Raw genomic sequence first — 14,757 nt, 5'->3', positions numbered from 1 at the left:
CGGCTGTAACTCCTCCGCTCTTGGAGTTCAGCCTCTCTGTCTGACCTTCTTTCTGCTTCTTCGGTCAATCTTCCAACCACATACTCAAGGGTCAGATCTCGGGGACGCATACTCTCTATGCTGTTAATCACAGGCAACCAACTTTCAGGCAAACTTGAAAGGATAATGTAGGTTTGATCAGTTTCATCCTAACGCTTACCTCTCTGTTTCAGTGTTTGAAGATGAGTTGCCAAACTCTCACCTTCTTTCATAACAGTCCTGAACAGCCTTTTGGTCAGAGAAATTATAGTTCCAGCAGTTTCTCTGACATGCATTGCCCTTAATAAATTCCAGCACTCAAACGCTGTGCTGGCATTTGCTACATGCAATAACTGAGAGTTGCTCAAACACAGCATAATTTGGGCACGAGCCCTTTCATCCAGCCGTCTTTTCTCAGTAGAGTCCCGTCTCAAAACCTCAGTTTCAACACAGTCCCATAGTCCATCTCTCCTTAACAACTGCTGCATTTTTATTGACCAACTCAGCCAGTTGCTTTCTGAGAGAAGTTCAAAAGGGATGCCTCCCCCAATATTTACAACTTGGGAAGACTGGAAATCTGCCATCTCTGCTGGTGCTTGCTGAGCCCCTTCTGTGGGGTCTCCAGCAATCTCTCCTGACTCTCTAATCTTTAGAGTCCGACTGGACAGTCCTGGCTGGCACTCACCAGCTTCTAGCTGCTGCCTCTGTTGACCCTCAGGTCCCGCCTGGCTCTGCAACTGGTGTAGCCGCTCTGTGAGTCGCCTACTGTGGTGCTCTAGCAGTTCAAACTGTTCCAGTAGCCGACGCTGAGTGCTTTCCTGATCCTCAGATCCTGGCCGCTCCAGTGTCGCTGCAGACAGTTACGGCTACAAATCCTCAATGAGGATGTCATCTGGATGGAAGAGAATGAGAAGAGAATGCAAATGCAAATGAAAATGAGATTTCCCCACAGGCCTTTAGTCAAAGGGCGCTGTCTCCAAGGTGTGGGGCTTACCTTCTTTTGGCTTCCGGCGGAAGCACGCCAGTTCCGGCCGAATGACTGTCATCTGCAGGGGAGAGAAAAATCGGGGTCAGATGGGAGCAAGAGAGCACAGAAGCAGCGCCAAGCCAGGAAGGACAGGTCTCCCTCTGTCTTGGGCCCAGTCCCTTGTTCCAGAGGACCTCCCTGGGCCCTGCAGCCTCCTGGGCAGAGGTGGAAGGGCAGCAGCAGGAAAGGGGGCAGTAAAAGCCTCTGGCCTCATCCTGGCCCCCAGGGACACCCCCCGCAAATTCTGCGCTAAAGATCACTTGGGGATGTGATCTTGGGGGGGATGGAAGTAACCAAAGAAATGAATAGAAGAAGGCAAGGTACTTACTCTGAGTTTGGGGTATTTCCTGGCAATGGCCAGCAGCAAAGAGATGCTGCTGGCCGCAAGTTGTTGTGCCTCCCCACTTTCCCCCAGGGCATATCCTCTGAGGTCCTGCAGGAGGAAAGAGCATTTCAGAGTCAGGGGCCAGTCTGGCCCAAAGCGGCCCCCACTGCCCCCACCACGGAGTCCCTGGTACTTCTGGACCATGAGGGGTTGCCAGCTTTGGTCTTGGACCAAATTGGGGGCCAAACAGGCTCTGTGCCCCAGAAATGGGGCAGTCCATTGGGTAAGGGACGGGGGGGGGGGGACAAGCCTAAAATCACCCCGGATGCCATAGGGACACTTACACTTAGAAGTTGGAGGAGGGTGCCAGGGTTGGGTGTCTCCATGAGAAGACTGCCCAGCAGAAGCCGGTAGTGCCTCTTCAGTTCCTGCGGGAAAAGAGAGAAGAGAGTTGGATTCTGCAAGGGTGTGATGAAGAGGAAGAAAGAGCCTGTGAAGGGAAGTCAAAACAAAGGACATACTTCTCTCTTCTCCTCCTCCTCCTCCTCTTTGGCCCCACACAACACAGCCTCCAACATTCTGTGCAGTATGGCACTAATCATGTCAGTGGTGAATCTGGGCCTCATCGTGCTGCAGAAATGAAAGGGAGAGGGTTAGAGTCTCCCTTGCCCCTTTCTCCCTCCCGCCTGCTCTTTCCCCCTGGAGTTCTGCCCCACCCACCCACAACCCCATGGACGCCAAAGACCCCACTCACCTTAGCTGGAGGAGGGCCTCCAAGGCAAGGGCCAAGGTCAGGGGCCGATCCCTGAAGTGCTCCAAGGGCCCCAAGATGTCCTGGAAGAGAACAGAGGAGGAAAATCAGCTCTGACCCCAAACACCAGGCTTGGCTTTGCAGGGGAATGGCAACCCCATGGCCTAAGCCAGCAGGGTCCTCCTCCCCACAGATGCACAACCCCTTCCCCCCACCACTCACCAGAATTTTATGGGCTGTCTCCTCCTTGGAGCACGTCAGGGATCGGCACCCCCTGAGCTCAGCTGCCTGGCAGCTGTTGATGACCCCCAGGATGTAAAGCTGTTCATCCTCTAGCAGCTGAAATGCAAAAGTCAGGCTGTCAGTTCCTCGTGAGGGGAGGGCTTCTCCGCATCTGAGAGTGCAGAATGAGGGGCAAAGAGCCCAGAGGACAGCGGGGGCAGGTCTGAGGGATCCAGTCCCTGCTCTTGTTTTCTCCAATACTTACCCCTGGGGCTGGGATGCTGAACCGCAGCAGCACTGCAAACAGAAGGACAGGGGAAGAGGTGAGTCCTCTTTTGCATTCTTGGACCAGTTGCCCCCCATGCCCATCCCTGCCCTCCTCTGTCCAAAAAAGGAGGGCTACTGGCTTACCTGGTGCCACGGGCTGCTCTGTGTCTGGCTGGGGGGCCACCCTGTGGCAGCGCCTGAAGAGGCGCCTTAAGCACCTGATCCTAGAAGAGATGAGCGGAAAGAGTGACTCAGATGCTGGCAGCCCCAATTCTTGGGGGGTGAGGAGGGGAGTCTGGAGAAAACAGTGAACCACTGCAGAATTGGCAGAACAGAAATACGTATGTGGAGCCTAATTGATCCTTGCCGGCCCACTCTGACCAATTCCTTCCATCTCTCTGCAGTTCAGTGACCTGAAGGGGCATCACCAGAGCCTGAAAGAGGCAGCCCAAAGCATGAAGGGCTGGCAGAGAGAGAAAGGAGGTCCCAAGTGCTCTGGGTTCAAGAGCTACCGCCATGTCAGGGCCCAGAGAGCCTGGCCCCCTCATTCATGCAGTCAAGCAGTGTATAAATTTCATGAAGCATTGTTACCAGAATTTTTGGAAAGGGTGGCGGGGGGTTTCGCCCTCCAGCAGGTACCATGCCCCACTCCGACTGTACCCCAGATCAACACCTTCACGTCTGCAAATGTCCCCACAAAAGACATCCTGACACAGTCCTTTCCTTTTTCTATTCCAAAGGCTGCCATAAATAAGGGTAGAACATTTGCCCTAATGAAGGCTGAGCCTTTTGCTCGCAAGGCGCTCAACCAATCCGCTCAGACTATCCAAATATCCAACAGCAACCAATGAGCGCCACGAAACAGTGCCCTCCAGCACAAAGCACTGACAACAACAACAGAACAAAGCACACAGGCACTGCAGCTGCCGACCAGCCATGGCTTCTGCTCTACAAGTAGGAATTCCCACTGGGAAAAGGGGAAAGTCAGAACCAGCCATGAAAAGCATTCTTGGTCCATTGAAACTAGTCTTTCAAGTTTCAGTCTAGGCTCTTGAACTACCAACCCAACTGTACGCTTGTGAAACATGGACCACTTATAAACGCCATCTCCAACTCCTTGAAAGATTCCATCAATGGTGTCTCCGAAAAATGTGACACACCACTTGGGAAGGCAGGCGAACTAACACCAGTGTCCTGGAAGAAGCAAAGATCACCAGTGTTGAAGCAATGATTCTTCAACACCAACTTCGTTGGACTGGTCATGTGGTGCGGATGCCTGATGATTGTCTTCCAAAGCAACGACTCTATTCCAAACTTAAAAATGGAAGGTGTAATGCTGGTGGCCAACAAAAGAGGTTTAAAGACTATCTCAAGGCCAATCTAAAAACATGTTGTATAAACAAAACATAATACAAAAAAGAATAAGAGAGGCTAAAATCAAGCATTTACAAGAAGAAATAGGCAAACAAGAAAAATTATTAGCGAAAACACCAAAAAAGAGATTGCAAACCAAACCATTAAAATATTACAAACACAGCTCTCAACACTCTTAAATGATGAAACAGAAATCATTTGAATTTGGAAACAGACCAGGTAAATTACTTGCGTGGCAGATAAAGAAAAGACAAAGAGAAAGACAAATAAAGTAGTATATGAAGGAAAAACAGTGGTGGCAGAAGAAAGAATAAATAAATGCTTTGTAAAATACTTCACCAATCTGTATCTCCTATGATGTTATAGTTTATAATTATTGTGCAATGTTTTAATTCTGACTATCGGTCGAATAAAGAAATTGATTGATTGACTTCACCAATCTATATAAAAAAGGTGCAGAAACTCGACAACAAATTATAAAATATCTTCAAGGAAAACAAATCCCCAAAATAGGTGAAACCAAACGGAAGCAGCTAAACGCACCAGTAACAACAATGGAGATACAAGAAGCCATTTCCAATCTTAAACTGGGGAAGGCTCCAGGTGCAGATGGACTATCCGCGATACACTACCAAAGGTTAGAAGATGCTATAACAATGCCTTTAAAAAAATTAATGAACGAGATCATGCAAGAAGGAAAAATACCAAAGTCATGGCAAGAAGCCAATATTGTATTACAGTGGTGCCTCGCAAGACGAAATTAATCCGTTCCACGAGTCTCTTCGTCTTGCGGTTTTTCCATCTTGCTAAGCACGGCTTAGCGGCTATTAACGGCTTAGCGGCTTTAAGAAAAAGGAAACAAACTCGCAAGAACTCGCAAGACATTTCGTCTTGCGAAGCAAGCCCATAGGGAAATTCGTCTTGCGGAACGACTAAAAAAACGGAAAACCCTTTCATCTAGCAAGTTTTTCGTCTTGCGAGGCATTCGTCTTGCGGGGCACCACTGTAATTCACAAACAAAGCACAGCTAGAGAATGAGTTAACAATTACAGACCCATATCATTATTAAATAATGATTATAAATTGTTCGCGGGGATATTAGCAAATAGGCTGAAATCGGTCCTAAAAGATGTAATAGACCAAGAGCAAGTAGGATTCCTCCCAAATAGGCATATAAAAGCAAATACGAGAATAGTAATTGATCTAATTGAATATTTGGAAATGAGACCCAACAAAAAAGTGGCGTTTATGTTAACAGATGCCGAGAAGGCTTTCGATAACCTATCAAAATCGTTCCTTCAGGAAGTAGCAGAAACAGTAGGACTGCTGAAAACTACTGCAGAGCAATAAACACAATATATGAAAACCAGCAGGGATGTTTAATAATAAATGGTGAAAAGATGGATCCTTGAAATCTAGAGAAAGGTACCAGGCAAGGATGCCCGCTTTCACCGTTCCTTTTTATACTAACTTTGGAAATCCTGATTTTAGAAAGAAAGAAAGAAAAAGAGATAAAGGGAATTACATGAGGCAAGGATGTTTTCAAAATTAGAGCTTTTGCGTACAATATTATATTAGCACCTGAGGAGCCAGGAAACAGTCTAATGAAAGCACTGAGGATAATGAATGAGTTCGGGAAAGTAGCAGGCTTCAAGATAAATATGTCAAAAACAAAACTTATGGCAAAAAACATACAGGAATTAGAAAAGAGCGAACTACAGGAGAAATTGGGTTTGGAAATTGTTACAAAAGCAAAATATTTTGGTATAGAATTGACGATGAAAAATATTAATCTATTTGGAAACAATTATGAAAAAGCCTGGAAGGAAAATAGAAGAGATCTAGAAACCAGGAGTAGATTAAAGCTGACGTTACTGGGGAGAATATCTATAATTAAGATGAATGTTTTACCCAAAAAGATATATTTGTTCCAAACAATACCAATAATAATGAAAGAAAATTGTTTTGATGAGTGGAGAAAAGATCTAACAAAATTCATATGGCAAACCAAAAAAACCACGCATAAGGTATAAACTATTAACAGCAAAAAGGGAGAGAGGAGGACTGGTATTACGAAATCTAAAATTATATTATGAAGCAGAATGTCTGGTGTGGTTAAAAGAATGGATTATATTGGAAAACACTAGTATTTTAAATCTAGAAAGTTTTGACAATAGGTATGGATGGCAGACCTACCTAGCATACGAGAAGGTTAAGGTACATAATGGCTTCAAAAAGCACATACTCAGAAATTCATTGTTTTAAGTTTAGAATAAACTTTAAGTTTAGAATAAACTTTAAAGTTTTAAAGTTTAGGAATAAACAACTATTAGAGCCACAAATCCCTTTATGGATCTCTCCATTAGAAACCCATGCATTTAAAAAACACAATATGAATCCGAACTGGGCAACATATAGACAAATACTGGAAGAAGACCAAGGAAAGTTAAAATTAAAAACATACGAAGAATTAAAACAATATGGGATGGATAATTGGCAATATATACAATTAAAAAGTGTGCTTGAGCCAGATCAAAAATTTTGCCAAAGAACAATTGCTATTTAGCACCATTATATTTCGAAACAATAGGAAATTATTATCAAAAATTTACACTATTATTGGACTATGATTTGATGAAGAGGTAAAAGAAATAATGGTCAAATGGGCACAAGATATCAGCCATACTATATATTTAGAACAATGGGAGAAAATCTGTCGTGAAGATATTCGCTTTGTCCACCAACCCAAACAGGTAAGCTTTGGGATTTTTTTTATCAAGGGTTTGTTTAGCATTTTCTTAAGTTCCTCGTGTATTATTCCCCAAAACTTCTTTATTTCCTTGCAACCCCACCACATATGAATTATCATTCCAGGTTCTTTGTTACATTTCCAACAAAGGTTGGATTTGAATTTATAAATTTTGGCGAGTTTAACTGGTGTTAAATACCACCTGTAAAACATTTTAACCAAATTTTCCTTTATCGTATAGCAGGTGGTAAAGCGAATATCCTCGCGACAGAGTTTCTCCCATTGTTCTAAATATATAGTATGGCCGATATCTTGTGCCCATTTGACCATTGTTTCTTTTACCTCTTCATCCATAGCGATTGTTCTTTGGCAAAACCTTTTCTTTGATCTGCCTTAAAACACTCTTTTCTGCTCAGAAGGAAGATGGCGACCAGAGGAGGCACTTGGGACATGGCTAGGGGCAGCCATCATCCCTGAAGCATGAGACCACGTACACAGCAACCCTTCTGATCATCACTGCCCTCCTGGTCTCTGAGTGCCAGACAGGGAGCCATCTCAAGGACCAGAGTGGATCCAACCTATCGTACATGGATTGGGGACTTGGCCAGGACAATAGGGGGTCCTCAACTTGGCTGGGAAACAGGACCATGTATATATTTTTCTTTGTTTCACTGAATGGGTGTAAGGTGGAGGTCAAGGGAGGGACAGGGACAAACCAGAAAAACCTCCCAGTTTGTGACACACACCCCCCCCCCCGGAGATGAAGAGAAAGGGGTGCTACTTACAGTCTGCCCATGCCGTCCACAGGTGTGCACAAAAAAACAAAACAAAAAAATTAAAACAAAGAACAAAAAATAAATTAAAATAAATAAAAGTGTTAAAATAAAAGAATAAAAGAAAATCAAAATAAATCAAATCAAATAAAAGTAATAAATGAAATCAAAATCAAAATAAGAAAACAAAAAGAACAAAACACTCCTCCTCCTCCTCTTACTCAACACCAACTGCCACACCAACTGAAACCGCCACCTCTCTCCTCAACTCCTCACTAACCCACAATGGCCGCCTGCAAGTCAGTGGCTTTTAAAGGAGAAGCAAGAGATGTCACAAAGGAGGGCGGAGCCTTGTCACTGTGGCAAACCCCCCCCCCCCCAGGACCTGGCCCCACCTGGCCCTTCCTGAGTGGTGATGCTCCTCTGTCAGAACTCGGAGGCACCTGCTGTTCCGCCTGCAGAATGCTCTGATCCCAAACTCTCTAGCCCTACGACTGGCTCTGCCACGATAAATCCATTTGTTTCTAAGGTGCTTGGTGCCTCTCTTTTTCTACGTTTGCTGCGGGAGGCTTAATCATATCACTACCCTTCTGCACTCAGTGAATTAAGCAGGACATGGATTTGAAAGCATTTGTAACTTCTGCCACATAATTTTCAGGTGGAACTCAAATCGGGAGAGAAAAGGGTAAATGCAGCCTGCTCTTTCCATGTGGGGGGCACATTTCGTGGTGCATGCAAGTTTAATGGTGGGCCATAACATTAAAGGCAGGCATGTTGCGGACCTGTCCGGCCTAAGTGGGGAAAGGAACCATCAAATTCGCTCATAAAACCTCTCTGGCATGGGAGCACATGAATTCCAGAGCCAGGGGCACATGAATGCTTCACAGTCTGTTGTTTTTCTGCGAAATTCACATTTGGAAATATGCCCAGTCGCAAAGAGCACATACCTGCTTCTTTCCAAAGGAGTGCTAAAATCAATTAACAAGTCCCCAAAGAGGCAGGCCTGTTCCAGTCCCCACCTCAGATAGTCTCAAAGGGCGAGGAAGCCAGTGCAAATTTATCTGCAATTTCAGCAGAAGTTGTGTCTCAAGAGTGCAGCAGCTATCTTTTGGCTGATCAAAATTCTGGCACCTTGGCTGAATGTCCTGGAGCATGCACAGAAATCCTTGAACTCCAAGGGGGATGTAGCATTTCAAAGACCGTAGGGCAAATGTGCTCCTGAGCATATGCAGAATCCTTTTCCTCTGGTGAGGTGTGGGGAACCTTTAGCCACCTCAGCTCTTGCTAGACTGCAACTCCCATCAACTCCAGCAAGCAGGAGTTCAGCAACATCTGGAGGGCCAGAGGTTCCCCACACCTGAGCTGGACTGTGCAGGTATCTGTGGATTCTGGAGTCCCAGAATTCGCCGTAGGTATATTTTTTATGTTAGTGACTTCACCTGCCTGATGCTGCATAGGGGGTGACCTAGGATGAGATGGCTGGCAGGTACTCATGCTATGGCCTGGGTGACTTGCTTGCACAGTAAATGGGAGACGAGTACTCAGTGTGTAATCTGATCACAGTGAAGAACGGTCACAAATTCCCCAAATCTCTTGCTAAGCAGCAAAACTCTGTATTGCTGCGTCTGCCTGCTGGCATTAGCAGCAGAAAGCCATTCGTACTTCTGCCTCTGTTCTGGTCTCTGAATGGAAGCATGGTTCGTATCCCACTACTGACACCAGTGTCTGTTGACCGTTAGCTGTGGATTCCAGAGTTTTGCAGGAATGGGTAACTTAGCAGCATTTTAAGCAGCTCTTGTAAAGTTGGAAAGGACCACAAGGGTCATCTAGTCCAACCCTCTGAAATACAAGAATCCTTTTGCCCAACATGGCACGGCTTCCACCCTGGGATTAAGAGTCTCATGCTCTACAAACTGAGGCGTATGTTCTGGTATAAAATAAAAATAAATTCAGCTGACCTTAAGAAAGACCCTCAGCTGTGGATTGTTGGTTGACACTGCAGGGGTGTGTGTGAGAGAGTACAGATCCTCCAAGCGTCATTCTGGTTTCTGATTTGATCCCGGAAAGTCCCACTTTTCCTTAGGATGCCCCTATTTTCATTGGAGAAATGTTGGAGGGTGTGCTATGATGTCCCTGTTTTCATCAGAGAAACGTTGTGAGGGCATGGAGTCGTGCGATCCTGGAGCCAAGAAAGATCAAGTAACTATGCAACCTTTAGAAGGCAGCTGAAGGCAGCCCTGTATAGGGAAGTGCGTAATGTTGTCTTATGTTTTTATGTATGTTGGAAGCCACTCAGAGTGGCTCTGGCAGCCTTAGTCAGATGGATGGGGTATAAATAAAATAATAATAATTATTATCATTATATTATATCATTAATATTATACTATTTTTATCATCCAATATTGTTGTTGTTTAGTCATTTGGTCGTGCCCAACTCTTCGTGACCCCATGGACCAGAACACACTAGGCACTCCTGTCTTCCACTGCCTCCCGCAGTTTGGTCAGACTCATGTTTGTAGCTTCGAGAACACTGTCCAACCATCTCGTCCTCTGTCGTCCCCTTCTCCTTGTGCCCTCCATCTTTCCCAGCATCAGGATCTTTTCCAGGGAGTCTTCTCTTCTCATGAGGTGGCCAAAGTATTGGAGCCTCAGCTTCACGATCTGTCCTTCCAGTGAGCACTCAGGGCTGATTTCCTTAAGAATGGAGAGGTTTGATCTTCTTGCAGTCCATGGGACTCTCAAGAGTCTCCTCCAGCACCATAATGCAAAAGCATCCATTCTTCAGCGATCAGCCTTCTTGATGGTCCAGCTCTCACTTCCATACATCACTACTGGGAAAACCATGGATTTAACTATACGGACCTTTGTTGGTAAGGTGATGTCTCTGCTTTTTAAGATGCTGTCTAGGTTTGCCATCGCCTTTCTCCCAAGGAGCAGGCGTCTTTTAATTTCGTGACTGCTGTCACCATCTGCAGTGATCCATCCAATATTATTATTGTTCTAAGATTTTAAGGTCTTACATATATAAATGTTCATAAATGTACCAAGCACCCCCCCATATATATATACCACGTCTGAAGCCCACAGTAAAAGTCCTGAAAGCATTTTGTCCCTTCAAAATTTACCTCAAATATTGTCTCCCCATTGTCTTTTTGCTCTCAAATCCTGTCTTAAGGGCACATTTAAGATTTCCGAAATTAAGTAGTTATCATCACAAAAGAATGGCCAGGCTCTCCAGGTAAACCCACGCAGGGGTTTCCTGCTAGCCCCTTCTCTGATGTATGAGGTATTGGGGGTGGTCTTGGGTTACACCCCTTCTGTGATATATGTATGGGGGTGGTCTTGAGCACCAGGGCTGGGAATTTCAAAAGTTAATACGTATAGGAGTTTGCCCACCATTGTTCTGGGTCCCTCTCCCCCTTCGTGTGTGTGTGGGGGGGGCACCCTGTTGCAACAGCTTTAAGAAAGATCAGGCTTACGAGCTGCTTTGCTTCTCTTTTTTTATAAAATATTTATTGAAATTATGCAAAAAATTACACATAAAAAGAAAACAAACAAACACTAACAAACACAAGCTAACGAGAAAGTTAACAAAAAAACAACCTAGAAAGAAGACGAAAAAAAGGGGGGAAAAAGAAAATGGTACAAAATACAAAAACCAGATAACTAAGAAATAAAAAAAGGGGAAAAATATTTTAAAAAAGGATAAACCCATTTTCAGTGTCTTTAAGCTCATTTGCTTATTTCCTTGACCTCCTCACACCTCCCCTTTTGTATTCCCGTTTTCAAAGTCTTTTCAGCAAATCCTTACCCTCTTTCATTTATCTTTACTCTGTATCTTAACCTATTATAACTATATATTTTCATCCGTATATCTATATTTACCTGTTCTTATTAACCTTATTACCAAAACCAATTCTTTTCAGTCCAACATCATTTTAACATTCATTAATTTTACAGTATTTCTGCAAATAGTCTTTGAATTCCTTCCAATCTTCCTCCACCGTTTCTTCTCCCTGGTCTCGGGTTTTGCCAGTCATTTCTGCCAATTCCATATAGTCCATCACGAGCTGCTTTGCTTCTCAACATTCTCTGCTTGGCCTCTGTTATTTCCTCCTACCGTTAGGACTCTAGATGAGCTCTTGGGAGCCCCATAAGCGAAAAGGAGTTGTTCTTTTTCTTATAACAATATCACGGGACAGGACGTCCCTATTTTGCGTGGGAGAAACGCTGGAGAATATCTGAGCGCGCACCACCTTTGCCAACGCAGCTGGACGGGTCCCGGTCCCCCGCAGCTCCAGCCGCTTCGCCGGGGGGACGATGCCCGGGAGCGCGCATTCCCCCGCCCGCCCCGCGGCGCGCTCGCCCTCCCCTCCAGCTCCGGGCTCCTCCCCTTCGCGAAGCCGGCCCCGTTCCGCCCCTCCGCGGCTGCCGCTGTCCCTTCCCTTGGCTCCCACGTGGTTGCCGGGCAGGAGCAGCTGCGGTGGCGGCGGCGGCGGCGGAGTAAGTGGCCGGAGCGGCTCTTGGCGGAGGGCAGGCGCGGGGAGCGAGGGGATCCCTTGGTGGAGGAAGGAAGGAGAGGGAGAGGGAGAGGGACCCCGGCTGCGCCCCGCTCGTGTGCCCTTCCTAGCCTGGCTGCGGTCCCCCATTAAAATTCTAAAGTGATCTTAGACATGGGTGTATTATGCCAATAGCTTATCAGCAATTGCCTCTTAATATGGGAGCACCTCTGGTTTAAATGATGCCAATCGGGTAGCAGCTTTTTGGGTACTCTGGATGCAGCCTGTGTGTTTGTGTGTCGTCATTGTCTTCTTCTGTAAAAGTACTTTCCCTTGGCCAAGGCTGAATAAAACCAGTGAGAAATGTGTACAGTTCAACCCCACACATTTCTGCAGACCGAAGCTGACGTACAATCTGACCTGTGGGGCAGCTGAGCTGCGATGGAGGAGGCCTGAGAAGTTTGCCGGGAATCTCAGAACGGGAGCCTGCTTGGCTTGAAAACCTAAGCAGACGTTTCCCCTTCAGAAGTGTGGGAAGAAATCTGGAGTAAAGGAGGGGCTTGTCTAAGGTTACCAGATTCCCCCCCCCCAATGAATCCAGGGACACTTTTCAACTTCAGTAGGAGTGATAGGATTTTGTATGGGGACTGATTTGTAAATCTGGGGACTGTCCCGGGAAACGGGGACACCTGGTAACCTTAGGCTTCTCGTTTTCGTGCGCTGCATCCCAGCAAAGAGTATTCCGTGGCAGACCAGTACTGGCAGCGGAGGCTTCATATAGAAGGAGTGCCAGTTGCCATAGGTAGGTCTCCTTCCCGTGAATTTGTCTGGCCCCCTTTCAAAGGGCATCTACATGAGCGGCCATTGCCACCACCTCTTCTTTTCCAGAGAATGCGACCCAATTGCCTTCTCAATCCAGATGTGTCCCAATTGCCTTCTCAATCCAGATGTGTCCCAATTGCCTTCTCAATCCGGCCTGCAGACGGTCCGGGAATCAGTGTGTTTTTACATAAGTAGAATGCGTGCTTTTATTTAAAATGCATCTCTGGGTTATTTGTGGGGCATAGGAATTCATTCCAGCCCCCCCCCCCAAAAAATACAGTCTGGCCCACCACATGGTCTGAGGGACGGTGGACCGGCCCATGGCTGACAAAGGTTGCTGACCCCTGAACTATCCTACTGTACAAAAGTAAATTTTGCAATCATTGCTTTACCCATGATTGCCCCTGGCGTGTGGCGGCTTGTGCAGAAGGGAAGGCACCCCTCAGGCTCAAAGAGGTACCCCAGCCCTGGTTCACAAAACAGGAAATGAGAGGGCATACGATGCATTTAAAGCATATCTCCCTCACCCACCTGCTTTCTGGGAACTGTGGCTTACCCAGAGCTACAGTTCCAGCACTCTTTAAGCAAACTACAGCTCCTGGGATTCTTGGAAGAGAGTGGTATACACTACGCTTGGTACCCATGGCAGGCTTTGCAATCTCCCCTAAAAGCTTCCTCCTCCTGCAGTTCCTCATGTCGGTTTGGAGGTGCAGGCTGCCCTCTGCTGCTCAGTCCTAGCACTTTGGGGAAAGAAGATAAGATTCTTGCAGTGGCAAAAGAAGCTCCATCTGCACCAGTCTCAAAAACGGCCTCTTTTTTCACTTGCTCCTTCAGTTTTTTCAGACAAACCATAGGATGTTTATACTGATCGGATTACATGCCGATTACATATGAAATCTGCCTTTCTACTAGCTGGCACAGTGAAGGTTACACAACCAATTAGAATAGGTGGCGATTTGCTTGGCCATATGGCTTTTGGGTTATCCAATTTTCCCCCTGTCTCTTAACTGCAGTTCTTTGCTGTTTCCTATGCCCCTTCCAGCTAATCTCTGCCCTGCTTTCTTTTCTGCCTCGTTTCTTTTATGTTGCTGCCGCCAATCATTCTGGGTGCAACTTTCCTATCTGAGGGCAATTTACTTGGAAGAAAGTATTTTTGCACTTTGTGGGGTATGCTTCTGTGTTGGAGTGCCTGAAACTAAGGAACACAGGCTAGAATATCCTTTATTATTCACTTGTAGGATCGCTGATCAGCGAAGCGCATTGTATGCTGCATTCAGAGGTGAAGTTTAGCTGGAGTGCAGTAGCAATCTAACGATGCCCTGAAACCACAGGCATTTTCCTTATTTTCAACAAGAAACAATGATAGAAGGAAGTGTCAGCACATTTTGTATGCAATGCTTAAACATTGAACATGGGCTTTTTTTTTAAATGAGCAACATGACTCTAGATCTGAAAAACTAATAGGCAGAATATGTGGTCCTGGTCTAATGATAGGTGAGAACAGTGAACAGACCCTCCATAGTTCTACGCTTCAGGGTTTCAGCAGGCAAAACAGATTTCGAAAATGTGTATTTTCAGCTGTGGTGCAGGTGTGCCTAAATTGACTGTGGACATTTCCTCCCACTTGTGGTGAGCCAGGGCGGCTCAGCAACGCAACTGCTTGTCTCCAGTGGAGGCAAGCTCCTCTCTCACGGAGAGCCATCCCTCCAGACGATGAGAGTCTAAGTCCAACCCTGGCAGGCATGTCCAAAGTCTGTTTCGGGGCCTAATCTGGCCCACCGGTCGGTTGAATCCAGCCCCTGTAGCAGTTTATTTTGTGGGGTAAAATCCTAAAAAAAACCCTCAACTTCAACTCTAAAAAAAGCTCAACAACTTCAACTTTGGAGTAAAATCTACCACAGCACTGACTGCGACATGGTCACTCCCTGGT

At 45.9% G+C, this 14,757-nt stretch overlaps 1 protein-coding gene across 1 annotated transcript; it reads right to left on the bottom strand.

Annotated features, from left to right (window-relative positions):
- Window positions 1-236: 236 nt before the first annotated feature.
- Window positions 237-13,522, bottom strand: LOC309521690 (uncharacterized protein; the record flags this gene model as incomplete). The annotated part of the gene is made up of 11 exons (XM_082204402.1): window positions 237-910; window positions 1,013-1,064; window positions 1,374-1,478; window positions 1,715-1,798; window positions 1,892-2,000; window positions 2,125-2,204; window positions 2,344-2,460; window positions 2,609-2,640; window positions 2,755-2,962; window positions 11,760-12,064; window positions 13,468-13,522. 11 exons carry the CDS (start codon window positions 13,520-13,522, stop codon window positions 885-887), a joined length of 1,173 nt encoding a protein of 390 aa, XP_082060528.1. The 3' UTR covers window positions 237-884.
- Window positions 13,523-14,757: the final 1,235 nt, after the last annotated feature.

The sequence above is a fragment of the Podarcis vaucheri genome (assembly GCF_965113315.1).
Source record: "Podarcis vaucheri genome assembly, chromosome: 16".
NCBI classification, from domain to species: Eukaryota; Metazoa; Chordata; class Lepidosauria; order Squamata; family Lacertidae; genus Podarcis; species Podarcis vaucheri.
This window is presented reverse-complemented; position numbering and strand designations above follow the sequence as displayed.